Source organism: Hippoglossus hippoglossus, chromosome 20 (assembly GCF_009819705.1).
Source record: "Hippoglossus hippoglossus isolate fHipHip1 chromosome 20, fHipHip1.pri, whole genome shotgun sequence".
NCBI lineage: Eukaryota > Metazoa > Chordata > Actinopteri > Pleuronectiformes > Pleuronectidae > Hippoglossus > Hippoglossus hippoglossus.
The window spans coordinates 9,734,549-9,760,334 of NC_047170.1; the positions used below are offsets into that span (position 1 = coordinate 9,734,549).

Here is a 25,786-nt window from a genome sequence, read left to right on the forward strand (position 1 = left end):
GCATGAGTCAAGGTCGTTCACTCGAGGAGGCTCCTGCTTTGTGAGCGATGATGAATTGACCTTCACTCGGTGCCACTGTTGTCCAACATGCATTCAGAAATGTCATGTTTTCTAACCATGTTGTTATTCAGTTACCTGTTTTCCTTACTGCAGCATTGACAGTGTGTTACAGTCATAAGCAGCTGCCAACTATTTTCATCGGGATTCTTTTTTTCTTATGTCCACGTGGTCAAATCGTACACAGATGATTTTTGTGTACGTCGTCATCTCCGAGCGCCAACTGTGCATCAGCGAACTCAGCCCGCCTTCTCCTGCAGCCTCAAAGAAGACTTTATCCGAAACACATCCACTCATCAAGGCAAACGTGAATTTGACTTTACTGTTCTTTTTTTTTACACTAGTTATATTACTCAGACTATACAACAATGCCCTTGATATGTGGTAACAGCGACTATGATGGACTCTCAGCTCCAGCAGACAAAACCATAACCCATATGTTTTGCTTTCCGTTCTGTTGAGTTCAATAAAGAGTGTTTGATCTTTAATAGCTGGTGTCACATGTCTCACTCGTGTCGTCACTCCTCTTTTGTGACTTGGCCTCATTTCCCCCCTAATGAAGTGAAAATAACATGAAAGAAGAAAAATAGTTGAGAAGTGCAGTAAATCATTTATTTGAAGGAGTCTAAAACAAACCCAGAAGATTAAACTGGGAGTTAAAGAGGGAGAAGTGACAGTGAGACACTGAGTCAGAGGGAATGAATCATAACTACACACATAGTTTTTCTAACTGGGTTACTTCGAAGTTAATAACAGCTCTTGTCCCATTTTTCACAAACTGAGAGACGGTACATATGTCTTTGTGTTTCTTCTTCCCTATCTGTCAATGAGCAGCAGTTTTTTTTCTGAACAAATTGTATTAAACCATTTTTTGCTTTTCAACTTGAACATGTGATTTGTCTTAAAACAGGCCATGACTTCCCCCTGTGGTCAGAAAGTGTAGCTTCATACAGAAGTCAGGTAAAAAGAGCCCTTTTGTTCCATGAGAGATAGTTTTTTGTTTTTCTTTCTTTCTTTTTATTCTATTTAACCATTTTAGATTTAAATTTGAACACTTATACAGGTCATAGTGCCCCCTTGTGGTTCGAAATGTAGCTTCATACAGACATTGAGTAAAAACATAATTTTTACATTTTTTGTCATTTCTATCTTTCTCATCTGTCCATCTTTCTATCTATCTTTCTCATGTAGCCAACCATCCCACTCCATCCATCCATCCGTCTCTATCCATCCCATCTATCTATCTGTCTCAAAATGAACACCTGGTTTGTCGTAGTCGTGTCATAGGCTGCCTCCCTGTGGTCAGAAAGTGTAGCCTCATACAGACAAAAAAATATTAAAATCAATTTAACTCCATTCAACAAAACCATTTTGTTTTCAATCATATGCAGCATCTCACCACCCAAATCAACACATCGAGAGCCCCAATAACGTTTGACAAATGTGTAAATTCAGTTAAACTGTAAGTCCTTCACCTGCTGCTCATTGATCAACAGCTTACATATGTTTTGCTCTCCCCCTCTCGCATTTGTCTTGGATTTTTTGCCCGGCTCAGTAAGAATGAAGTATGAGCAGTCGACTTGTTACATTAGTGACATTTGACGTTACACGACAGCAATCATGTAAATAAATCTCTCGTATGAAACTATGATGCTGTCTTCGGTCCAAAGCCACTGTAAATCGAATCCATTAAATGCTCTGCTTATCTGGACCTTTTGTTTTTCAAACACACACCTGCTTAATATTTGAACAAATTTTTCTGGCCATCCACATTCCTCGTGGGTCATATGTTATGCGCGTTTATCAACCACTAGGGGGCAGTATTGTGTTTCACAGCATTGATGTGACTCCCAAACAACAGATTTGAATTTCTAAAGTGTCTAGCCACCCAAAAAAATATAAACACTCTGAAACATTAAATATAATTTCATCATTTTTATTGTACAACAAAAGACCAAACAGAGACGGAATGTATGGATTTAACAGTCGTGTGTAGGAACTGGAATAAAATACTGCAATGTCACAGTCTCAGGTGAATCTTTGTGGTGCTGCAGACATCACAGGGAGAAGCTGGAGAGTAAATCTCTTGTGGGATGAAAACCTGGGACTTGTGAGAGCTGGAGATGAAGGGAGGAAGACGGCCGGGGACTCGTCAGACGCGGTGACATTCGGCTACATCTGAAGACAGGAAGAGGCCCGTGAGTAAAAGTCTGAACCAGCCACAATGCATTTATTCAAAAGTGTCTGTATATGTCTGTATAAAAATAACATACCTTTTTAGGTAGGATAAGGATGTTTTCAGGCAGGATGCCGGTCTTAGTGGAGAACGTTGAGAACTTCTCCTGCAGGTCAGCGCTGGTCTCGTTGGTACGACCTGCAAACATACAACCAATCGCTTCAGTCTTCACTAAATCCTGGATTCAACATACTATGCTTTCCCAGAATGCCACTGGGCTACAAATGACTTACTGAGGAGGTTGTTGAGGACCTCAGACGAGTTGTCCGACGTCTTGATGGTGTGGACCAGAGCGTAGTCGTCATACTTGACCTCAACAATGCGCATGTCGTTGTCATTGTTCCAAACTGATAAAGCGGGGGTTACACATGTTAGGCTTTTAGTGTGTGTGTTTTGGGGGGGTTTCATGCACCATATGGTGAAAACATTTGCACTGTTAACAGCTGTTACGATAGTTACGATGTGTGTGTGCGTGTGAAGGTGTGTGTACTCACTCTCGCTGTGGTAGGTGAAGCGTCCAGGAGTGTCTGTTTTCAGAGCGTGGAAAGTCACATTCGAACAGATGCCATTAGCACTGAAAAAAAGCAGATTCGTTTATTTATTCTGTTTTGATTTTCACAAGAGAATTATCAGGATGATCTTACATCATTGATGTTAATCCATAAACATATCAGCCACTTACTCCGTCTGGGAGTAAATGAGATCCATGTGTCCTTCATGACCTGGCTTGTATATGTTTGTGCTCAGCTTTGTTTCTTCCTTGCTGTTCACAAACCACTGAGCGTTGGAGGCATAGCCGACAAGGTACCACTCTCCTGCCATCTAAAAGAAAGAAGTCAAACAGAAAAATCAATCAAAGCATTGAGCTTGAGGGAATGAACCCAGCTCATTATACAACCATCATACACATAATGCATTCTTAATCAAACACGGATCCTAATAACCCGTCTTTTCGGACATCAGCAACATTAATAGTGTCATCTTTGGCAAAAAAGACAAATCTGTACGTTGTTATAATTATAATATTTCTCCCTCTGTCACTCACCTTCTCCATGTCGAAGTCTTCAACAGTCTTGACGTGGAAGTCTTCAACAGGCTTGACGTCGGCGTCTTCAACAGGCATGACGTCGGCGTGTACAGCCAGGACGCACATCAAGGTGCCCAGCTTCATCAGCAGCGAGTTCATCATGTTTCTGTCGTTTGGGTTGCCGGCTCCTGCAGCGGTGGGTGAGCGGAGGATTCTTATATCCTGCAGACTCCTGCTCCCCCTCATCTGTCTCCTCCTCCCACTGCATTAACCTTGTGAATATCAAAAACTCTCTGGCCCTCCTCCACTGACCTTCAAAGCACTGCAGTTGCACAATGGGCACACGTGATGATGATTCGGTGCAGTGTCGCACTTTATCAGTTTTTTGGATTTATCTGGTTGGATCTTTTGTTGAACTCTTTGGGTTTATGAACTTTTGCCTGGTTGTTTTCCCTGTGTTGCACCTGCATTGACACAAAGCCAGAAGCTGAGTGGGGGGTCGTCTGCTCTCATGCTGGCTGCTTGAGGTCTCCCGTCGCCCGCCTGCCCTCATGTCTCTTCCCACGCATCCACTCTGCTCTCCGGCCCTTTGGATATATGCCCAAGGTCCCCCGCTCCTCCCGTGCCCACTGGCTCCCATTCTGCTCTCATTTTGACTTTTCGATATCATGTTCCGATTTTGTTAATGTTTTCCCTTGTGACTCACACCTGATTAACTCCTGTTTATACTTACATTTGTCCTGCTTGTGCTCAAACTGTGCGCTTGCATAGGATAGTTTTCCGTTAAAATCACCTTCACCAGCCTTTGGTCCTGCTTTGCTACATGTAACAGTACAAAACGACCAACCATGGGCCCAGCAGGTGCCTTATTTGGACAAGAACGTCCTGACTTACTCCACAGGGGCTGTATGTGAGAAGGCAAATGTCAGAGTGAGAGGCTCCGGAGTTTCTGCAGATACACTGACATGTCAGGACCAGTAGACCTCATGGGACTACTCCATTTTTTTTTTGTCAGGCCTCACCTGACCTGACGGCTCTGTACTCAGTACCGAGAAGCACAAACATGCATGTTTGATGAGGACCATGAGTCAAGGTTTTTCATTCTGGGCCAGGAGGCCTCTGCTTCGTCAGCAATACACTGAGTTGCACTCACTGGGATAGGCTTCCTTCTTTCTGTCTTTCTTTTTTTATTTCTGTCTTTTTTTTATTTCTGTTTTTCTTTTTTATTTCTGTCTTTCTTTCTCTCTTTCTTTCTTTCTTTCTTTCTTTCTTTCTGTCTTTCTTTCTCTTTATCTCTTTCTTTCTATCTTTCTGTCTTTCTTTCTCTTCCTCTTTCTTTCTTTGTCTACAAGAAGCAACTATTTTCCAAACAAATTTTAATAAACTATTTTTTAGCTTTTAACTTTGGCTGCCCCTTGTGGTCAGAAAGTGTAGCTTCATATAAGCATCAAAGAAGAACAAATGTTTTTTCTATCTCTCTATTCACACATTGCAGTTGTCTTTCTTTGATTCTGTTTCTTTCTGTCTTTCTTTCTTTCTTTTCACTTTGAAGATTCACTTTGTCTTAGGCAGCTTCATAGGCTGCCCCTTGTGGTCACAAATTGCAGTTTTCTTTCTTCTTTTCTTTCTGTCTGTCTGAACCTTCACAGACATCAAGTAAAAACAGCTCCATCAATTTACCTTACTTAAACACTTCATTAATCCCCGTCAGGACAAACTCACACAGCAGCTTATCACCCAACTCAAAACATAGAGAGCTGCAATGCCATCTAATACAGTGCTCACATTTTTGTCAATGTGTAAATTCAGACAAACTGTAAATCCTTCACCAGCTTCTCATTGGTTCACAGCACACGAGTGTTTTGCTCTCACTTGTCTTGGTCTTTTCTAATGGCTGTGTTATGCCGTTTTCAACCACTAGGGGGCAGCTTACAGCACATACAGTGCTATAAGCATTGATTTCATTTCCACATTTTCATAATTTAAATTTCTGACATGTTTTCCCACCAAAAAATGAATCACTCTGAACTATTATTTTTGTTTTATCAATTTTATTGTAATGGAGTTCATTTCCAAAGACAAAACAGCATTAAAAAAAAGCAGTTACAAAATGCATTGTCTCACTAGTCAGGCCTTTATTGTTCCTCTCTAATGCCACTGTTGATACAGTTTGAGAGAAGAGGATCCGGATGGATTCTTTGGTTCGCAGCAGGAACTGCAGCAAAGTGCTGCAGACGTCACAGTGAGAGAATGAAGGACAGAGGACGGTGGGGGACTCCTCAGACCGGTGGACATTCAGCTGTAGAAACAAACATGGGGAGGCCTGTGAGTACAAGTCTGAACTATATACACCAACAGCCACAATGTGTTTAGGAAATTAGGTGTTTATATAATGAACACTTAATTATAATGACTTACCATTTTCAGGCAGGATAACGATGTTGTCGGTCAAGATGCCGGACTCCTCTGAGAACTTAGAGAACCTCTCTCGCAGGTTAGCGTTGGCCACCTGAGTACGACCTGCAAACACACAATCAGTCGACTTAATTCATCTAAATTCAACACAAAAGGTGTTCCCAGAATGCTGCTGGGCTGCGAACGACCAGGACTTACTGTAAAGCTTATTGAGGACCTCGGACACTCCCTCCTTTGTCTTGATGGTGTGGACAACAGCATACTCTTCATACTGGACCTCAACAATGCGCATGTCGTTGTCATTGTTCCAAACTGATAAAGGAGGAATACACATGTTAGGTTTTTAGTTTGGTGTGTGAGTGTTTCTGTTCGTGTTTGTGTGTGTGTGTGTTTGTGGGTGTGTGTGTGTGTGTGTGTGTGTGTGTGTGCGTGTGTGTGTGTGTGTGTGTGTGTGTGTGTACTCACCCTGGCTGTGGAAGGTGAAGCGTCCAGGAGTTTCAGTTTTATGAGCAAGGTGAGTCATTCTCCAGCAGCTACCATCAGCACTAAAGAAAAAAAGCAGCTCAGTTAATTTCTCTTTTTTAATTTATTTGTCAAGATGTTTTAATTGTACTAATATTAGGTAATGAACATATCAATCACTTACTTCAGGTTGGCATAAGACAGATCCAGGTCTCCTTCAGTAGTCGGTGCAAATATGGCAGTGCCCACTTTCATTCCTGCCTTGTGGTTCACAAACCACTGAGCGTTGGTGGCAAAACCAACAATGTACCACTTGCCCGCCATCTAAAAGAAGGAAGGGGAGGAAGAAATGCTTTAAGGAATGAATCCAAGCATTTCTCTCATCATCCACATGTTGCGTTCTCAACCAACGTTCTCACTCACCTTCTCCAGGTTGAAGTCTTTAACAGGCAAGACTTCGGCGCAGGCGGCCAGGACGCACATCAAGGTGCCCAGCATCTTCAGCAGTGAGTTGCTCATGTTTCTTTCTGCCTTTGTGTTCTAAGCTCCAGCAGCGGTGGGTGAAATTTCAGTGTGATGTGAGGTGAGGAAGCTGAGCAGAGGCTCCTTATATCCTGCAGACTCCTGCTCCCCCTCATCCCCCCTTCTGTCTCTTCCTGCTCCTCCTCCCTTCCCCCTAGCTTTTGCATTACAAAAAGACTCCCTGGCCCTCATCCACCGGCTTGCAAAAAAACACTGCAGTTACACAACTGGCACATGTGGATGGAAAAGGGGGAGTCGGTTGGTGAAGATGAACGACTGAAGGGAAGGAGGAGGAGAAGAAAAGGGAGAGGTGATACATAATGGGTTTTTTTAACACCTCTCTCCTTTTCCCTCCACTGTCATGGACTATTGAAAAAGCTGTTAGCTAACAGTTTTCAATATATGGCATGTGAACAGCGCCCCCCCCCCCCCCCCTTAAAAACACCACACTTACACAACCAGAAACAAGATTAGATGCACTCCTGCTAAACTTAAGTCAGAAAAAGCATTATTTGCACTTTCTAGATATGATAATCGCAGGACATATTTATTGCACTGCCAGCATCTCTCCTGTGGTGGAATGCATTCACTTCAAAGTTCTGCAAAGTGTTGCACAGAATGGCTCGGTTGTTCTCAGATCAACAGAAAACTTCAGAAACATGAAGAACTCTTTTTTACGTTTTTTTTAACAACTAAATTGTCCTGAGAGAATCCGAGTTGGACTCAACCAGAAACAAGATCAAATGCACCCCCTGCTGAACATCAGAAAAAGCATCAAGTTAACTCTGTGAGACAATAAACTCCCCTTGGTTTAATATTTAATTCCACATTAGAATTAGCTGGATGTGATAATTGCAGGAAATATGTTTTGCATTGATAGCAGTGATATTTAAGAACGTCACAGTAAAAACACATTTACTTTTTCTAAAAAGCCCAGAGGTGTTGCAGCTCAGTTGTTCTGTGCAGCAACAGAAAACTTTTCAAATTTAAAAGAGGAATGTTTCAGTCTCCACAAGACATGTCTGAAAATGGCTTCAATGAATGGCCGAGCTAGATTCATTTATTTGACATTGTATAACAGACATATCATGTTGCATCACAAAGATTGCAGATTGTCTGTGAATTCTTCTTTTACTGAAATAAATTCATTGTCTCCCTTTGTTTGCAGGCGAGACAGGCGCTGACTTGCAATCACAGGGTTATGTAAGTAGCACACACACACACACACACAGACACATGCACACTCACACACATACAAAGAGGTGCTGTTGGGTGGAGCCAAGGGAGGTAACAAAAAGCGCAAAGAGAGCCACATTTGAAAGTTTTGTAACCAAACCCTTGTTGACCCCCTTTTGGGATTCTTCTCATCTGGGCTTCATTAAATGCACCCCATCCCCCCAGTGCACCCCATCCCCCAGTCCTTTGTGCCCCCCAAATGGAGTAGTCCCATGAGGTCTACTGGTCCTGACATGTCAGTGTATCTGCAGAAACTCCGGAGCCTCTCACTCTGACATTTGCCTTCTCACATACAGCCCCTGTGGAGCCCCCCCCCTCCCACACACACACACACACACACACACACACACACACACACACACACACACACACACACACACACACACACACACACCAGTCACACACACCATCTGTGAAGTCTCAGACTAAGAAGATGAGATGGAGTTAACATGATAATGATACCTGCATGACAATGGCTTCTAAGCACATAATCCGATGGTGGCAGAAAAGACTCACTATCAATTGAATTAAAACTGGAAACCTTTTATTTATCTGTAACTTCTGTCACTTTTTTTTTTTTACTGTTGAAATGATGCAAAAGTCAGACAATCATGTGTTAAACTGCTGAAATGCTGCATCTGTCTGCTGCACAGCTCTGACTCTTCAACACGTGGGGACGCAGTCTGTGAAAAAAAGAAAAGAGGAGTGAACGGTTGGAAACAAAAAGCTGTGTTGATGTTTTCCTCCTTCAATCGAGGTTGAATAACGTGTTGTCGACAAAGTTTAGGTAACTGATCGTTACACAAGCAGAGTGCAGCACGTCCACGGCCTGCAGGAGCAAACGTGAAAAGCCTTTTGGGGGAGGTCATGGGTGCAGGTCCTTGGTTTGAAGAGTCCTTTCTTAAAAGGCTGCTCTCTCTCCCCCTCTTTGTCATGATGTAAGAGCCCATTAAAAATAATTGTGTTCATTCAGCCATTTCTTTTTCAGTCACTTCCATTATACTGTATAAATATCAAAGTGCTGATCAAAACTTCTGTTACGGCTGTGTGAGTTCCTGTTCTGTGTCCCTGCTTTGCTCTGGTCTCTCCTCTAGCTCCACCCTGACTAAACCGATCAGTCACCAGTGAGGTGCAAGTGGCCGGTGAACTGAGGTTCTTTAAAACCTCCTGTGTCAGGACCAGAAGAGAGGCTTCCACTGCCTGTTCTGCTGGGCCTCAGCCTGGGATTCTAACAGTGTGTATTGTGTCGTTTGATGTTAATAAATCCCATGGTTTGGGCTAAAGGTTTTCTGTTGTTGATGCGTGTCAGTGGTTGTCAGTGACCCTACATGTTGGTCGCCACATGGATCCACATAATCATGGGGCGTAACAATTGGGGGCTTGTCCGTGATAGAAAATCCATGAGGTGAAGTAAATATTTGTCTCTAACGACCTTTTGTTTTAGAAAAGGGGTCGTGTGTCTCTAGATCAATTGTGGTCTTTGCTACGTGCAAATGCTTTTGACCGGGTCCTGGGAGTTTGAGAGCATCCTAATCATTTAGCCATCGGGCAGTGTTGAGTCTTGCCACTTTCTTATATACCTGGGTGTGGGTACGTTGTCAGGGTGTGGCAGGGGACTTTGTCTTGGGTCGGTTGCTCACTTACTTAGTTAAACGTTTAAAGAAGCCTCCTGGGGAGCCACCGAAGACAAGCTAGGCTAGTTAGCAGTCTCCTTAGGCAGACAGAGTTTGGGATGCCTCAGCACAGCACCTTGGATGTGGTCTCTTGTGCGATGACAATATTTTGTTTGGTCACTGTCTTGTGTAGCTGTGATTAATGCTTTTGATTCCGGTAACGTGTGTGTGACCTTTTGTGTTGTGGTAACTGCATTCTGCATTTGTTGGATCATTTTGGTGTTGGTTTGTGGCAGTCCACTTTGGTTTGGTCACACGTGTGTTACTGTTGTGTTGAATTGCAGCTATGCAGAATTTTTGCCACATTATATACATATTTAAGTCTTGTGTGCAGAGAGCCCATTTATAAATGCAGTCAGCATTGGTCCACATGCTAAGAAAAATGTGTGCCTGTTCAGAGCTTTGCTGATGGTTTCTGTTGGACATGAAGCTGACTTGTTAACACACAGCACATTGCAATGAATAAATAGAATGTTGTCCTTTGCTAGTGAACTATGTATTCATTGCTTTAAGGGTGGGGGTGTTACGGCTGTATTTGTCCCTGTTTTGTTTTTCTCTTGTCTCTCCTCTGGCTCCACCCTGATTAAACCAACAAGTCATCAATGAGGTGCAACTGGCCAGTGAATTGAGGTTCTTTAGAAACTCCTGTGTCAGAGGGTTTCTCTAAACATTTGCATTGATTTCTCAGAGAATTATGTGTGAATCTAGATTAAAACGGCAGATTATTTAGAGGGTCGGTGTCGATGTGTTCCATTTTGTGCCGGTCCAAATAAAAAACTGTATCTAGTGGATTTAACTATGTAAAATGTGTCAAATCAAAATTGTTAAAGTATTTTCGAAAGGAAACTTCTTAATGCTTTACCTTTCTTATTCTTATACTGTTCATTCTTTACTGCCGAACCCTGATATTCAAAGCTTAAAACCTCGTGAAGAGCTTTTACAACAGCAATAATAAAGCAGTAACATTTTATGATCCAGTAGCCAACAGCCTGTCCATTCAAACAACACATCATATCTTATCAGTTCCAATAACCTGTCAGATTCAAATCACTTCATTCATACACAGTATCATGTCCTGACTCATTGGCATTGTTGCAGAAGCACGAAACTTTGATAACAGAGCAATGCAGCATAATATGTATGTAATATATGAATAATTTGTTCATATTCCTTCATTCAGCCTCCAGCAGACTCCAGCTGTAAAGGGGCTGATCAGCATGTAACACACAGAGCTCTCGCACAGTCACAGGGAACACGATGACATGCGTGAAGTAAGTGTTGGGCACCTGAGAGCATGAGCACGTCTCTCAATGCAGCGTTTTTTCTTTCTTTCCCTGATATTTGTTATTTCTTTCATATTTCATTAAAATCATATTTAACTTACTGATGACATGATCCTGGTCCACATCACCACAATGGCCTAGAAAGGAAAAGAAAAAATGTTCATACTGTTACTTCAAAGAAGGTGAGGTGGGAAGTGATTTACTAAATTACAATATTTGAATCCTTAATATTCATCACTCCAGCACTTATCCTACATCAAACACCGCTGTTGTTAATGTTGTTTCACCCCAACCCTGTTGTGTTTTGTTTTTCAGGTGGACGTACTGTAGGTGGGGAAAGGGAAGAGGTACGCAAGCCCCAAATCCTGTTTTGCAGCGAGCTGCTCAAACTTGGTCAGCACTGGCTCTGACAGGTTGTCCACAGACCTGCCTGGAAAGCAAAAAAGCAAATGTTATGTTATTATAAATGCACTTGTTTCTTTACATGCAGTGCAGTGTCAATTTAAATTAAAATATGAAACAAAGATCACATGGCTGAGGAGCCCACCATAGAGTTTCATGGTTATTTTGCCCCGTTTGTGGAAGAACATGACTGCGTATGAGCTGTAGTCCGTCTCCCCGATCACTATCTCAGTGTTCAGCTCTGGACGAGCTCCTGGAGGACATGAGGACAGGAAGCACGGTCAGACAGGGCGATGCTGATTTACTGTCACGATTAATACTGTGATAAAATAGATGGACCGACCTTTGAGTGTTAGTCGTCCCGGGGTTGGGGTGAGATGGTAGACCTGTAATATCTCCCAACACTGGTGAGCACTGAGGAGAGGAGAGCAATTGGCATTTTAGAAGAAATGGTAGAATTGGTAGAATTGTGGTAAACTGTTAACGTCCTCTCTCTCTTTTTGCGGCCTCTGATTGAACTACATTTCTACTGTTCTACCGGAACAGAGATGGATTTAGCCATTAACATGACGTCAGCTTGAAGCAGGTGGGTGCAGAGATCAGTAGCCTGTTTGCCCCCTCTGCTGATAAATCGGGGTACTGAAAAGTCACAGTAACTGATTACACGTGTAGACATGGGTACTTACTGTCGTGTTTTCGTGCTGACGGACAGTGTTTGCTCGGAGGTGGAGGAGCGTGAGAGGCTCATGACTGTGGGCTCCACTCGGGTGCCATGATTGATCAGGTATGAGCATTTGGAGGCCGCGTTCAGCAGGTACCACCTTCCTGTCATCTGCAACGCGTTAAAGAATCAGGCAAAATGGATAGAAGATATATCTATTAAAGGTTCAGCATGTGGGAAATAAGCGGCATCCAGTGGTCAAGTTGCGTATTGCAACACCTCACCCTCCCCGTCCAGAACCCGTGGCCTTCAGGTAAAATAAAATAAGATAAATGTCCTTCATCGTGTTTTTATTTACTTGACATTGAAAATCATTTCACCATTTCAAACAAGGATGATCCTGTAAACCCCTGTCTTAGGATTTGTCCAATAAAACCAGGGTATCATGACCAGCATTATAAAATACCAGAAAATTATCTGTTTCCAAATTATCTGCTTTATTATCTTTCCCCCAAACGCAATATTGACACAATTTCACAAGCATGTCCCCATTGACCCCCCCCCCCCACACACACACACACACACACACACACACACACGCACACACACACACACACACACACACACACACACACACACACACACACACACACACACTCTAATCCATATTAAAGCAGACTCATATGTTTGTTCATATGTTTGAGGCTGTGGGCAAGAAATTGCCAAATTGTTTTTCACAAGCGTTCTTGGATTGACGTGGGCAATTGGTCAGCCCATAAGAAAAACATTTTATAACTTTATAACATAGGCTTGTATGTTTGTCTATTTGTATGATTGTGTTATCTTGGTACTGACAAGTGAGAACCAGAATCTAACTGTGTAAAGGTCAGGCAACGGCACTGCAGTGAACTATTTATTGTGGCGCTCTCACCCTGCTGCTGCTAATCCACCTGGAAACTACCAGCAGCTTTTCCAGAAATATTTTTCCAGCATCGTCACACAACATAGAAAATAATCATGACCATCAGTGATAACACACAGTCAAACACAATACGGCTCTAGCCGGTTTCTTACCCGCTCTATGTCTATGTTCTCTGCTGGTGGGGTCACATCAACAGACTCGACCTTTGGCTTCTTGGGAGGTCGTCTTTGGGGTCGTGGTCGACTCCTAGCCCCCCCTACAGCCTCGCTGGACCCCCACAGACACACACACAACACAACCATAGTCGCCAACATGCATCGCCACACTCCAGCCATCCTCTAGCACTGACAATGATCCGCTCCAGAACTAGACTCGTGGTCCTGTACGATCGCTCGGCTTCCTGTGCTCTTACTTTACTGTGTTTCTAAATACTTTTCCTGATTTTTTTCTGTCCCCTCTGTCTCTGTCTGCTCTCTCTTCTATAGCTGCTTTACTCAACCTTACACACAGACAAAGAAAAACAGACGGATAGACAAACAGAGGATGGCCTGTCATGTTAAATATTAACTTGGTTTACAGGCAGAGATTTGGTCACACTGGGATGTTGACGTGTGTGCATCTGAACTACAGGGGGCAGCGTTAAATTCAATAACGAGTTTAATTCCTAATAAACTCTGCAGAACAGTAAAGAAAAAAAACAGAGATTCAAAGAACATTTATTGACAAATTATCCGTCGGGTCTACTCGATTATTAAAACACACAACACATTTGGATTTGTACATGTGGCACCAAAGCAGCAATATCGGAACTTTCCGTGTTTTGCAATCTCTACAGAAAAAGAGGTCCTCTTGTGTATTTTGACCTTTTTCAGACAAATCAAACATTTATAATTAAGCTGACATTTTTTACATCAATAGATTGGCCTCTTTGTCCCACACTAACATGTCAAGTTTATGATTTACACACAAAATTAGAAAACAAAAAAGAATAGGTGTGAACTCTGTTTTCTTTTTTTCTATTTTGGATTGAAGTGACTGTTTCAGTGTTGATTTTCATGTAATAAAAAATATATTTAGCAAATTTATAGTCTTCTGGAGTTCATATAACACAGTTTTTTCTGAAAATAGATTTTTTCAGTTTAAAAAACCCCAGGAATTTTATTTATACCAAAAGCTAAGAATTAAATGTTCACCTCCTGACCTGCAATGGTCCAAACCCTGAAATCACGTCTCTCTGAAAACTCTGGGCTTTGATTTTCCCTCGACTGACGATGAAACATATGGAGGTGTGTTTTCAGTGTTTCATGCAGTTTTCCCCACAAATGTGGTTTCCTCTGGGTTTAAACGTCAGGGCCTCACTGTTGATGCAGAACCGCTGACCTGTTGGGTCCGGGCCGTCATCAAACACGTGTCCCAGATGGGCATCACACTGCACGACGCACACAAACACACAAAAGTCAAAACAAAAGTATTAAAGTGACGGTTGTATCTTCAGAAAGATGAAAATCCAAACCTCATTTGCTTTATTAAAACTGTATTCGAGCAGCTGTGCAAAGTAAACGCAACCTCAGCCTCTGAGCTCAGAACGCAACTCACGTTTTTACAAAGGACCTCTGTCCCAGCACTGCCCAGGCTGTTGTCAGGGCGACGAAAGATGGAGGCATGGCTTTCATCCCGCTCCCATGTGCCGTGAGCCTCTTTGAATGCCGGCCAGCCTGTCCCCGAGTCATACTTAGCCTCTGAACTATCAAGAGGGGAAACAACCTTTCATCAACACGCATGCATTCAAAGAATTTCAATTATATATGAACTATAATAGATTGTAGTCCTTACTTTCTGAATAAATATCAAAGCATATGTCGGAATAAAAACTGATATTAAAAAATCCCTTTAATGCTTAGGCACAAAGTTTTACCTGAAGAGCGGAGATTCACAGCAGACACAGTGGTACATTCCCACTTCATAATGGTTCAGGTAGATCCCACTAAAGGGCTGTAACAAATATGTTTAATTACAGTGGTATAGGAACAGGCGCACATGACTTATAGTTGAGTAGCAGCAAGACTTTGTCATGAAATTCGTGTTGTGCTCTTAAACGTATGGTTTTGTGAGAACGACAATAAAATGGCTACTTTATTATTCATAACACACCAGATGTTTGTAGCTGCAGGTAAAACTGGTCTCAGGTCAGTAATACACTGACGATCAAAGTCCAGTTTGCATGTTAGAGTGAGATAGCGTTTGTTTGACCCTAATTCCTGTATGTGCCTGTTTCCGTGCATGAATTCAGAGCACATGTGTGACAGTGGCATGAGGCTACATTATGAAACTCACCACCTCCGTCTCTTTCTCTCTGGTGACCACATATTGCTCTGGGGTGAGCTTCTTCTGCCAGTCAGTGGTCTCATCGTAACGGGTGAGGGAGTGCAGACCTGGGAATGACATGTGGGGGTTTGCATGTGGACTTGAAGACTATAGGAGATCATTTAATCAATAGGTTCATAAAGCAAGTGCAAAAATAAAAAGGAAGTTAACCACCCATCAACAAAACAATAAAACAATGTGCACACAAAGCCCACAACATCAGAACCTGAGTTTGGAGCCAAATTGAGTAAATATTCATTATTAGCTGATATGGAATACAGGTAAAACTATCATAAGAAATTCCCCTTAACTTTATAAGTGACAGAATGGAATTGGTGGGTCCCTCACCACCCACCACCCCTGTTGTTTACTGACATCTCTGCACAAGTAAGAACCTGCAGCTGCCAGTTTGTTATCACCCTTAAACCAAATTGCGCATTAGATTTCAATGTTCCTCATATTCCAACATCCATGGGAAAACCACAGCATGGTGCACCTGCAGGGATTAGCAGCTACAGTAAACTGTGAACACCCCCCCCCCCCACCCCCCCCCCCCCACCCCCCACCATCCGCCACGACCACCACCAAAGAAAAAACAAACAAATAAGCGCCAAATAAGGAAACCGAACGCTACCGTGACATGTGGACACAGGGCGGATGATGAGCACCGGGATCCTCCTCGGTGCCACCACGGATCTGGCTGCAGCAACGAAGAGACGAGCGACGAATCGGGACATGATCACTGCTCCTGCTCCTGCTGCTGTATCAAGTGTGAGTCTAAAGTCAAGATCCAGTGAATCCAGCGAGAGACGAGCGCACTGGCTGCGCGTCGTGGGGACTGTTTACGCGCAGGTCTGGTCTGGTCCTCCCTCCGGCTGCTGATACAGGACTGCTGGGTGACCCGGTCAAAATATAGCTATATAGGTCAAAGTGGACTGGGAGCGTCGCTTTCTTTAGTGTTTAAGTGCTCGTATAGTGTCTTAGGTGCAGTTGCTTTATGGCAAGAAACAAAGGATTATAAAAAGTAGACACATGGGCTGTCATAAAAGGATTCAAGTATTTATGTTAAATATTATCTTTGACATACTGTATGTTGTTGTTGTTTTATCTTATCTCGTTTAAATGTTTGTAGTTTTAAATGTATGTATATGTCACTTTAGCTGGATCATTTCTGTGTTGAGCAAATATCTGCAGGATCTGTATTTAAACACATTTGTAAAAACGTTTACAATGTTTAAAAAGAAAATAACGCAATAGCTCAGGAACACCTCGAGGCAATATCTTTAAATTTGGTACAAACATTCACCAGGATTTTGGTGGTTGAAGGTCAAAGTCATTTAGGAACAATCTGCCAGAAGAGATTAGACACGCAGAATTGTTTACCTGATTAATCAATACTTTTCTTAAGACACATCTTTATGAAAAAGGTTTTATCGTATATGATGTCTATGACTTTTATTATCTGTATCTTTATTATTATTATTTTTACTCAGGATCCACACTCCAACATTGTGTGCAAAATCTGGTAAGAGGGGCAAGGATGGGACTGCTCAGCTGCTCCCAAAAGGACGGATCATGACTGAAATAAAGTTATTATTATTAAAGTTATTAAAGTGGTGACCTCAAAAGTTTAGTTTCACACAAATGTTAGCTGATTTGATTTGGCTGGTCAAAAGTTAAGGTCGTAAGGCGGCTTCACAAAACATGTTATGATATCTCCAGTAGGGATTTTGTCCTGTTGTCACTGTCGCTGAGTACGTTTCAGTGATTAAAGGTCAAAGGTCATGGTGACGTCATATGAGTAAAAAAAAACAATATTTATGTTGACTGAAACTGCAGGGATGGATGGATGCAAACAACCGGAGGATAGTTGAACTGTAATTAAAACACTGGTAATCCTCAGTGGAAGAACTGAAGGTCAAGTCAGTGACTTCAATAGAGAAGCCTTGTCATTGTCAGACAGCATTTCCTTTTTGGCTTGTTGATGCACCAAAATAAACAACTGGCAATTAGTCCATTAGTTTAATGGTATAAAGGTGAACCAGCAATTCACATGCAATACAAATGAAATGACTGGTCACATATATTACATAGTGTTCTGATTTAGTATTTCTGCTCTATATATACTGGTACTGCACAGCAGCAGGGGTATTCACTGCCAATAGGCTTCCAGGCCTGTGCATGAGGTCCACTATGAAGCGGCTGGGCCGTGAAAAGCGGCCGTTGCTGGAAGGATCCACACTGAAGAGGAGAACCTCATTCCAAGCCCGGTTATACTCGCCCCTAACCAGTGTGCAGCTCATCCCGATGCAATCAGCCAGACACTGACAAAGAGGAGGAGAGAAGATGGAGTATGATTACCTGGAAATATAGGAAACTAGAGCAGGAAATTAAAGAGGGACAGTAATTTTATATGTGGAGCATGGGGAACATTTTGAAGGTAAAAGAAATGCAATGCCTGCAAAGACAATACAGAAGGGTAAGAAAGATGAACATTAAGAAGTTAAAAACTGGCATAGTGGGGGGAAAGCTGAGGATTCTGTGTGTTAACTATGTCGGTGGTACCTTGAAGAGAAGAGCCCGGTGACGGTAGATTCCTCTGGTGATCAGCCCGATGGGAATAACGTTAGACTGAAGCGTGAACTTGAGCTCGCTGAGGTGCAGCACCCACGGGAAAGCGTGCAACTTCTCCATCTCCACTGCTCCACCCATGGCTTCGCTCACCATCCTTACAACCACATCCATGCACACACACAACCCATTACAATTCAGAAACTCCGAACCATTTGGTGTGCAGAAAGTGCATCTTGTTTTCATTAATTTCCATGATTCTGGAGATTTAGACAATGATGACTGCCAATGATTTAATATATGATTTTCTTTTCTCTTCCTAGTGACATCTTTGCATGTGTTGATGATGTGCAAACTGCATTGTTCCATTACCTGGCCAAGGCAGCGCACTGCTCTCGTTCATCATCCAGCGAGAGGATGAGGTCTTTGGTTTCTTTAACTAGAACCTGCAAAGAGACGTCCTCCACCATCTTCCACGGTTTCTCTGCAGGAGACACAGGTTGAGTCTCGTCTTCCTGTTGGTCACTCTCTTGCTTCTTCCTGTACAAAGAGATGGTGTATTTTCAAAAGATATGTGAGCCAGTGTCTTTAAGATAAAATGCATGTTGAAGGTGATCAGAACTTTAAGTTTATGGCCCTAAACATAATTATGGAGGCTAAATGTTTAACACAAGTATAAAAATACAAAAAGAACAGATACAATAACATTGCCGTGAGGATAAACTATTTTATTCTTGTCTTCCAGCGGCTGAGAGTGTTGATGTACCAGCTGAGAGGGACAACGTAAACACCAGCTGCAGGGGAGACCATGGTGAGTGTGATATTTCAGGATTGTCTTGTTTATTGTTTCTGTGCTTGTTTTGTGTCCAATTAAAACACTGATCGCTTGGTTGTTTTTCCCCAATTTTTTTTTTTTTATTAAGAGGTGGTGTGGTTTATTTTAAAATCTGTGTTCTGAACACATTTCTCATATTAGTATTGAATTTTAATTATAGGCATTGGTACTGTAAAATTACCACTTAAAATTATAATTACAAGTATTTCCAGCTGTGTGATATATATCTGGATACAATTTGTATTTGTATTGATATATATAGTAAGTTATGCAAGACACCATGTTGCCTCATGAGACAGAAGAATAAATAAAATATTGATTGAATAAAAAAAAAATACATATAGCGCTTGAAAAAAAAGTTGAACTTGGGTCACACTAAGCCATGTATGAGACTGCAGATGGATACAAACCAGCTTGATTAAGAATTCATTGGATGCTGTGTGTGTTTTCATGATGAAGGGAGGCATCGTGGACATGAGGTACCGAAAGGGGGAATGTGAATTCATCCACATGCTAAAGGCCTTAGTATGACATGCACAACCTTTGGGTTTTTCTTATTCTGTGTGTGTGTGTGTGTGTCTCACCATTATGTAATAGCACATTCTGGTGCATCTACATTGGTGTGCATGCACGTGCAATTGTGCTTGTACGTGGATGTGTATGTATATGTTGAGAAGTCAAGTCCTCTCGACACAAATGCTACTTTTCTCTGCCTGTGGTGCTATCTTAAAGAAAAAGGGATCATTTACCCTGTGAGGCCACACTATTGGGGTACAATGAAGGCAACAGGGGAGAGGGGGGGGGAAAGAGAAGAGAGAGGAAGAAAAGTAGGGCACTGGATTGGAGCAGACAAGGGGAGGGGGAACTAACAGCCACAATAAATTGTATTGACAAACTGGGCGGTGTGGCTGGTAGTGTAATGGTCCTCTACTGGTTGTGTTGTCGCTCTGATTAATTTAGGTTTAGGTAATTGTAATAGTTTGGGATTGCTGTGTATATTTTCTAAATTCCAAACTTAACTGAGAGCTGGAATGTAATTTAAACCAAGGTATCAAATGGAAATTTCAGTGGCATTGGTGTGTTAATTACAGTAGGTTTCTTATGTATGCAGGATGATTTTGTATGTGGGAGCCATCCATAATAACCTATTAGATGTATGTCATTTTAGTACAAATTATGGAATCCATCAAAGCATGATGTTGTGACATTGGACTCATACTCTATCATTGTGTTGACAACGATGATGGGTCGTTGCTGGTTGACTGGCTGCTTAGAAAATTCCTCTAATGTCAGAATCCTCTGTCCTGCATGAGCCTGAAAGATATAGAGAGAAGCCATGTTGTCATTTGAAACATAATCTTTTAGGTCATATGTTAAAGATAAGGGGGAACAAAGAAAACCAATAGTCTCTTGCTGTGATCACATTACAGATAGTTGTGGTTCTAAAATAAAATCCGGTGGCAACTTTTGTTTATTCAACTTAAATCTACATTCCTTGACATGACTTCTGGAGCACATAAACTGCAACAGTGCACGCACCTTGCCGGCATCATAGAAGCCATCGCCAACCACATCAGTGGAGGCTAGATGATCTGTCAGGCTGTATTTCACAGACAAGTTGGACTTGAGCAGGCTGATCATGGCCGTCTCGCTGAAACTGCTCCTGCGTTTCACTGACTGGTTGATTTCCTGAAGCAGTTCTACAGCTCTGAGACACACAAAAACACAACAAAACCACAAGCAGATTCAGAAATGTGTTGATAGATATATAAATTAATATGTAAGTAAGCATTTACACAAGAAACCGTCCCTTACTTTCATATGTAACCACATTTAATACTGTCCTATACTGCCACCTACTGGTTTATGAAATTATTCAGTGTTGGTTCTGCATTTCTATGGTATTGCTGAATTGTTGTAGTTTACACTCATAGTCTGTCATATCCTTGTGTCATTGTTGTATTTCAGAGTCTTACCCAAATTTGCACATCTCCACAGTGGTGGGCTCATCACTGGCACAAACAATTACTGCCAAGCACGCACTCTGTAGCACCTCCTTGTGATAAGATCGCAGCAGATTGACCAGTGGGTGAAGGCCTCCTGCACTCAGTAGCTATGCGGGACAGGGGGATGAATTTTAGAGACTCGTGAAAGCATATACAATAGGACAATTTATAAGAAACTATTGTTTGTCATGAGTGTTTTTAGTTTTATAGATTTTTGTTGTGGGGTAAGTAAATAAAAACGTAGAAAAATAACTGATATTTCCTTTAAGCACCTCTAAATTTCATTGTATTTTTGTCTTTCAACAAGGCAGCATTCAGAGAAATATCTAAATCATTAGAAACACACAAACACAAACCTCAGCCCTATCTTCTTCATCACAGGCCAGCGCTGCCAGACACAGTGTGGTGTTGACCAACACCTGTGTATCTGTGGACTTTAAGGGCTCCACCAGAGCCTGTATGACTCCATGTGACAGAATGCTGTGGCGGATGACTTCCTTTTGTGCCATGTTGCAAAGCGTGGCAGCAACATTGGCTACCGTCTTCGGACAGCTTCTTTGGAGCTGCTGGACAAGGATCTTGTGGCCTCCTGCCTTGTACACCGCACTGCAAGATCCCATAGAATCGTACTGGAGATTTACTTTGAGCCAACAGAACTGGCAAATGCAGTCTCTCACATTCATATGTGCATACAACATAGATTTTCTGTGATGAGTATGGAACACATGTAGTCACATATATGGGACAACTAACATCAGGAGTTAGGATAATGAGGGATTGCTGCGTGGGAGGTAGAGATAACTGGTAGTGTCCTGAGAACTGAAGGAGACATTAATATTGAAATATGAGGAAAGACAGTGAGAGATGATGGTGCAGAGAGAATTTGGCTGGAGCATAAAAATGTGGAAGAGTAATGGAGGGGAGTGAGAACCATGATGAGACAGATGAAGCATTAAGTCATTTGTGAGATGGTGGAGTGAACGGCATACTGTTACATTTTAGTGCTACCTCATCCTAAGCCTTTTTATTTTATAGACTACAAATGTACCATTAACTGTTTTACACATTTGGAAATATGCTATAATTGTAATACAGCTTCAATCTCACAAGTATTAATTGTCTGGTTCGTTTTAGGTAACTTACTGTGTAGGAGTAACAAAAAGGATAATGGTGTGTATATACATGCTCACAGCTTGTCTATGACTCACATTGTGCTGAGGTGGTTGTTATGCGTGAGGTTAGCAAGGACATGGGCTGCTGCCTCTATCAGCTCCACACTTCCACCTCTCAGCCCCTGTACCAGTGCAGGGATCCCACCTGAAACACAAATATATATCGAATTCATTCTTTATCGTGGTCAGCATGTTGATGATATATGCTGTGTATGCAAATGTCGACGGTACGTACCCAGCTCTCGGAAGCGCTCTTTACTGGCTAGGTGGAGGTTCATGGCCGTCACAGCATTGCAGGTAGCTGTTTTCACGCTGACGTCCGCCACAGACAGATAGGCGACCAGAACCTTCTCCACATTCTGCTCATGGAGCAGTTTTCGATTTTCAGCTAAGTGCACACGCCCACACAGACACAGCATCATTAATATAAAATAAAAACAGCTACAGCTAAGCGTTACATATTCATAACTTTCAAGCCTACAGTTGAAAAGATAAAAGAAATGTATAATCTCTTACAGCTCTGCGCAAGCCTGGTTATGCATTTAACAGCATTGGACTGGATTTCCGGCGAGTTGGGGGTGAGAAAAAAGTCCATCAGCGTGGTCAGGCCTCCGCCCTCGTGGATCAGCTGCACACTCTTACTGTCATTCAAATAGTTAGCTACTACATGCAGGGCCTCAGCATGAAGGTCACTGAAGTCCTGGAAGACACAAAAATATAGTTATGGAAAAGGTATCAGGACATTCAACAACGATAAGCAATAACAGCCAGAATAAAATCAATTGACAAAATTAGATTTTTAAAAATTGATAAACACTTTGGAGCAGCATATGTTTCCACCAAAGAAATTTGTTCTGTCTCTCTCACTCGCAGACCTACCTTGTTATTAAGGATTTCCATGATCTTCTCGAATCCGTGCTCTTCACTGAAGGTGTGGCATGTATCTTTATCAGTGGTGACATTCATCAGCGTCTCTAAAGCCAGACGCTGAATGACAGGGAAGTCCGACTTCAACAGCTCCAGAAGTGGAGGGATCCCGCCCAACTCATGAACCGCCACACGACACTGGTAGTCCTTTAAATATACACACAGTACAACAGAGGTTAACTTACTATATTTTACAAATCAATGACGTATTTATTGGCTTTTAAGCAGCAGATACATTTAACTTTTACTTTGAGTCACCTGAACTAGGTTGAAGATGACCTCTACCGAGTTCTTCTGAACATCTGGGTCTGGACTGGACAGAAGCTGAATTAAAGGTGGTAAGCCATTGTTGTCAAAGATCTGGGCCTTACATACAAAATCCGGCGACATAGAGGCCAGGCACAGGGTTGCAAACTCTTGGACAACTCCATCCTCTTGAATATAAAAGACAACAGAATATATGGGGAACAAATTTATCATGAGAAACATAGATGGGTATGTGCTACATAATGATGTATGTAACAAATAATTAGATAAAGGACATTTCTATTTGCTCCGTTTTATTGTTGCTAATATTCAGTGAATATCTACTTACTTGGAGCCGATTCATCTTACAATCAAAATGACTCACCTTCAAGTGATAGTCTGTCGATAATCGATGGAATAACGTCCGTTTTTTTAAGAGCACCCGTAACATCCCCTTTCAATGAAAACAATAGACAAAGTTAATCACTCAGTAACAACCAACCCATGAGCCAATCACTCAGTCTGTTAAACCAACAAAACTCTCAGTTCTGCAGCCAGTCAATAAATCATTTAACAGAGTCAATGGACAGTAGATTATCAGGAAATTGTAATGTCCGTCAGCCAATAGTTACATAATGTATCGTAAGCCATCAAATCCCTCAGTAAGCAAGTCTGCACTGATGACGTATGTTGTCTGACGCACCATTGACGGCCATGGTGCCCAGGGCCATGATGGCGTTGCGTTGGACCAGCATGTTGTTGTGAGCGATGAGCCGACAGAGAGGCTCCAATGCACCAAATCCCAGCAGAGAAACTTTGTTCTCATCTCCTAGCAACAGGGGGAGACAGTGAACAGGAAACATCAGCACACAGCTTTACTGTGTGTGTGTGTGTGTGTGTGTGTGTGTGTGCGTGTGCGTGTGTGTTTGTGTTTGTGTGTGTGATTTGTCAGCAGTACCTTTCTCTGCAAATACATAGATTGCTTCAGAGGCTTTAATAAGGATGTCCTCCTCTGGTGAACTCAGCAGCAGAACCACTGTTTCTGGGGTTTTGCCTTCTATAGGAAGAGCCTCAAACTGTGAAAACGAAGAGGGGTGCATCGTAGATGTTTTCAGGGTTTGTGCAGCTTCAGTAACAGTAACTTTCAGTAACAACACACATTAGACAGGAAGAGAAGGCTTTCATTATCAGTATCTGACCTTGTCCTTGGACGGAGTTTCACACTTCTTTCCTTTCTTCCCCATTCTATGGCCACTTTACAAAGACCAGTAAGGGCAAGCTCAAATCACAGCAGCGGTAGCTCCTAGAGGCACTTCCGGTGTCAACAGAAACTGCCACTGGTATGTAAAGGCATATGCCTTTGATCCCACACTGTTTGGAAGCAACTGCCTTTGTTTTCACACTGTTTGGCATCTGCCTCTGTTGCCACGCTGTTTGGAGGCAGCTGTCACAGTTGCCACAAGTGTTTGGGGGCAGTTCTCACTGCCGCCACACTGTCTGAGAGCAACAAAAACATGTTGTGATTTATTCAATGAGATATATACTGGTTTATGAAAATGTATTAGATCGTTTTTTAGCTTTGACTCAAAATGAATCAAGAAAAGCTCCACATCTATCAGATCCATATGCATGATCTTGGTGTCTATGGATAGGAAATAACTCAAAGACTGTATTCCCAGTATCAGTTAGAGTGGGACTGATACTGTGCCTGAATAAACTGTGATAAACCAAAGGAGAAATGTACATTGTTATCCTTGCCTTGAATTCTACATAAGATCATGATTAACTCCATGATAGCATTGATGCACAGAGATACCACTGCTCATGTAGCAATTTATTGACTGCAACTGTACCAAAGTAGATGGAATTACCTCAAAGGAACAAAGTTTTTACTAACGGTAGGACCAGGCATACTCTCAATTTATATTTATGTTTTCTCTCGGCTGAATATATGTGTTTTTTTGTGTTACAAGACAGCAAAGAGATACTCACAAAATGTTACTTTCCAATTGTATATAAACCATTTACAGTTTTATTTACTATCGTGAGTTGACTTTGGCCCAAATGTTTTCCTTGGCGGGATCTCATAGGCATTCTCCACAGACTCTTATTAGACTCATTGTTACTCCTTCAACTTCAAAATATTTTTTATGAGTTATGAACTTCTATGGTGTAAAAGCATCAGTGCATATGCTAGACAAATGACAAGCAAAGCTGTACACAACAAACAGCTACTGACCTTCTACTTTTTAACCAAGTTTTATTCTCATGTCTTCAGTATTTATATGAATTCAGTTAACTGACAATGACTCCAGCCAGCCTGTAGCAATATTGCTATATTGCTACAGGCTGGCTTATCCTGTTCAAATAAAGTGAAATGTACTGATATTGAAGCAAACTGTTATTTATACTTTCCTGGCTAACCAGAAATTTCAAGTACATCTCCACCAAGGTTACCAAGTACAACTTGAAAAGTAATTTTTGTTTTGCTTTTGATGACAGATCAAAATGTGTAAATAATCGCCTTTTTCCTTTTTTTTATGTTTGAGTAATTTGTGCAAATGCAGATCATAATAACTAAATTAAAGAATTAAATTATAGCACTGTCTATTGTAATGACATATTGTGTCGGTGATGATACATTTTAATAATGGAACCTTAAAAAGGGCTACAGAGCTGCAATAACAAACACAAACACAAACAGCAGGTTTTACATGTCAAAGATAGCAAAGCTATTGAGTAAGGTTAAAGTGACTTTAATATTTAAAA

General features: G+C 41.8%; 4 protein-coding genes across 5 annotated transcripts; all 4 read right to left on the reverse strand.

Moving 5' to 3' along the window:
• Positions 1–1,977: 1,977 nt before the first annotated feature.
• armc3 (armadillo repeat containing 3) lies at positions 1,978–24,276 on the reverse strand. Of its 2 annotated transcripts, XM_034572780.1 has the most exons (20): positions 24,217–24,276; positions 23,976–24,093; positions 23,721–23,846; positions 23,403–23,471; positions 23,030–23,205; positions 22,724–22,918; positions 22,361–22,544; positions 22,080–22,232; positions 21,881–21,989; positions 21,029–21,278; positions 20,643–20,779; positions 20,206–20,374; positions 19,886–19,980; positions 18,204–18,371; positions 17,826–17,988; positions 17,479–17,584; positions 2,788–2,865; positions 2,527–2,640; positions 2,331–2,431; positions 1,978–2,235 (listed from the first exon to the last, which is right to left on the reverse strand). In XM_034572780.1, the coding sequence occupies exons 1-20, from the start codon at positions 24,259–24,261 to the stop codon at positions 2,230–2,232; spliced, it is 2,562 nt and encodes an 853-aa protein (XP_034428671.1). In that variant the 5' UTR covers positions 24,262–24,276; the 3' UTR covers positions 1,978–2,229. The 2 variants fall into 2 exon arrangements, with proteins under 2 accessions (XP_034428671.1, XP_034428672.1); XM_034572781.1 differs by lacking the exon at positions 24,217–24,276 and having other exon boundaries at positions 23,721–23,850; positions 23,976–24,008.
• On the reverse strand, positions 5,385–6,795 carry LOC117754100 (lipocalin-like). The gene is made up of 6 exons (XM_034572789.1): positions 6,621–6,795; positions 6,382–6,521; positions 6,201–6,280; positions 5,934–6,047; positions 5,739–5,840; positions 5,385–5,619 (listed from the first exon to the last, which is right to left on the reverse strand). The coding sequence occupies exons 1-6, from the start codon at positions 6,714–6,716 to the stop codon at positions 5,600–5,602; spliced, it is 552 nt and encodes a 183-aa protein (XP_034428680.1). The 5' UTR covers positions 6,717–6,795; the 3' UTR covers positions 5,385–5,599.
• Positions 8,531–13,418, reverse strand: c8g (complement component 8, gamma polypeptide). Its single transcript, XM_034572788.1, has 7 exons — positions 13,049–13,418; positions 12,000–12,145; positions 11,657–11,727; positions 11,459–11,566; positions 11,237–11,341; positions 11,013–11,048; positions 8,531–8,638 (listed from the first exon to the last, which is right to left on the reverse strand). Exons 1-7 carry the CDS (start codon positions 13,229–13,231, stop codon positions 8,619–8,621), a joined length of 669 nt encoding a protein of 222 aa, XP_034428679.1. The 5' UTR covers positions 13,232–13,418; the 3' UTR covers positions 8,531–8,618.
• msrb2 (methionine sulfoxide reductase B2) lies at positions 13,598–16,113 on the reverse strand. Its single transcript, XM_034572790.1, has 5 exons — positions 15,895–16,113; positions 15,231–15,328; positions 14,812–14,888; positions 14,493–14,640; positions 13,598–14,325 (listed from the first exon to the last, which is right to left on the reverse strand). Exons 1-5 carry the CDS (start codon positions 15,995–15,997, stop codon positions 14,191–14,193), a joined length of 561 nt encoding a protein of 186 aa, XP_034428681.1. The 5' UTR covers positions 15,998–16,113; the 3' UTR covers positions 13,598–14,190.
• Positions 24,277–25,786: the final 1,510 nt, after the last annotated feature.

Bases quoted from the DNA above. Each gene is read 5' to 3' on its own strand.
- msrb2 (XM_034572790.1), bottom strand. From the start codon at position 15,997: ATGTCCCGATTCGTCGCTCGTCTCTTCGTTGCTGCAGCCAGATCCGTG. The intron at 14,889-15,230 runs GTGAGTTTCATA...TATTTGTTACAG, and splicing joins GAGAGAAAGAGACGGAGGTG to CCCTTTAGTGGGATCTACCT. The intron at 14,326-14,492 runs GTGAGTTGCGTT...TGCGTCGTGCAG, and splicing joins CAGAGGTCCTTTGTAAAAAC to TGTGATGCCCATCTGGGACA.
- armc3 (XM_034572780.1), bottom strand. From the start codon at position 24,261: ATGGGGAAGAAAGGAAAGAAGTGTGAAACTCCGTCCAAGGACAAG. The intron at 22,233-22,360 runs GTAAGAGATTAT...GTGTGCACTTAG, and splicing joins AACCAGGCTTGCGCAGAGCT to CTGAAAATCGAAAACTGCTC. The intron at 21,990-22,079 runs GTACGTACCGTC...TTTGTGTTTCAG, and splicing joins AGAGCGCTTCCGAGAGCTGG to GTGGGATCCCTGCACTGGTA.
- c8g (XM_034572788.1), bottom strand. From the start codon at position 13,231: ATGGCTGGAGTGTGGCGATGCATGTTGGCGACTATGGTTGTGTTGTGT. The intron at 11,342-11,458 runs GTGGGCTCCTCA...TTTGCTTTCCAG, and splicing joins AATAACCATGAAACTCTATG to GCAGGTCTGTGGACAACCTG. The intron at 8,639-11,012 runs GTAAGTTAAATA...TTTTTTTCACAG, and splicing joins GGACCAGGATCATGTCATCA to ACTGCGTCCCCACGTGTTGA.
- LOC117754100 (XM_034572789.1), bottom strand. From the start codon at position 6,716: ATGAGCAACTCACTGCTGAAGATGCTGGGCACCTTGATGTGCGTCCTG. The intron at 6,522-6,620 runs GTGAGTGAGAAC...TCCTTCTTTTAG, and splicing joins AAGACTTCAACCTGGAGAAG to ATGGCGGGCAAGTGGTACAT. The intron at 5,841-5,933 runs GTAAGTCCTGGT...GTGTGTTTGCAG, and splicing joins GGTCCTCAATAAGCTTTACA to GTCGTACTCAGGTGGCCAAC.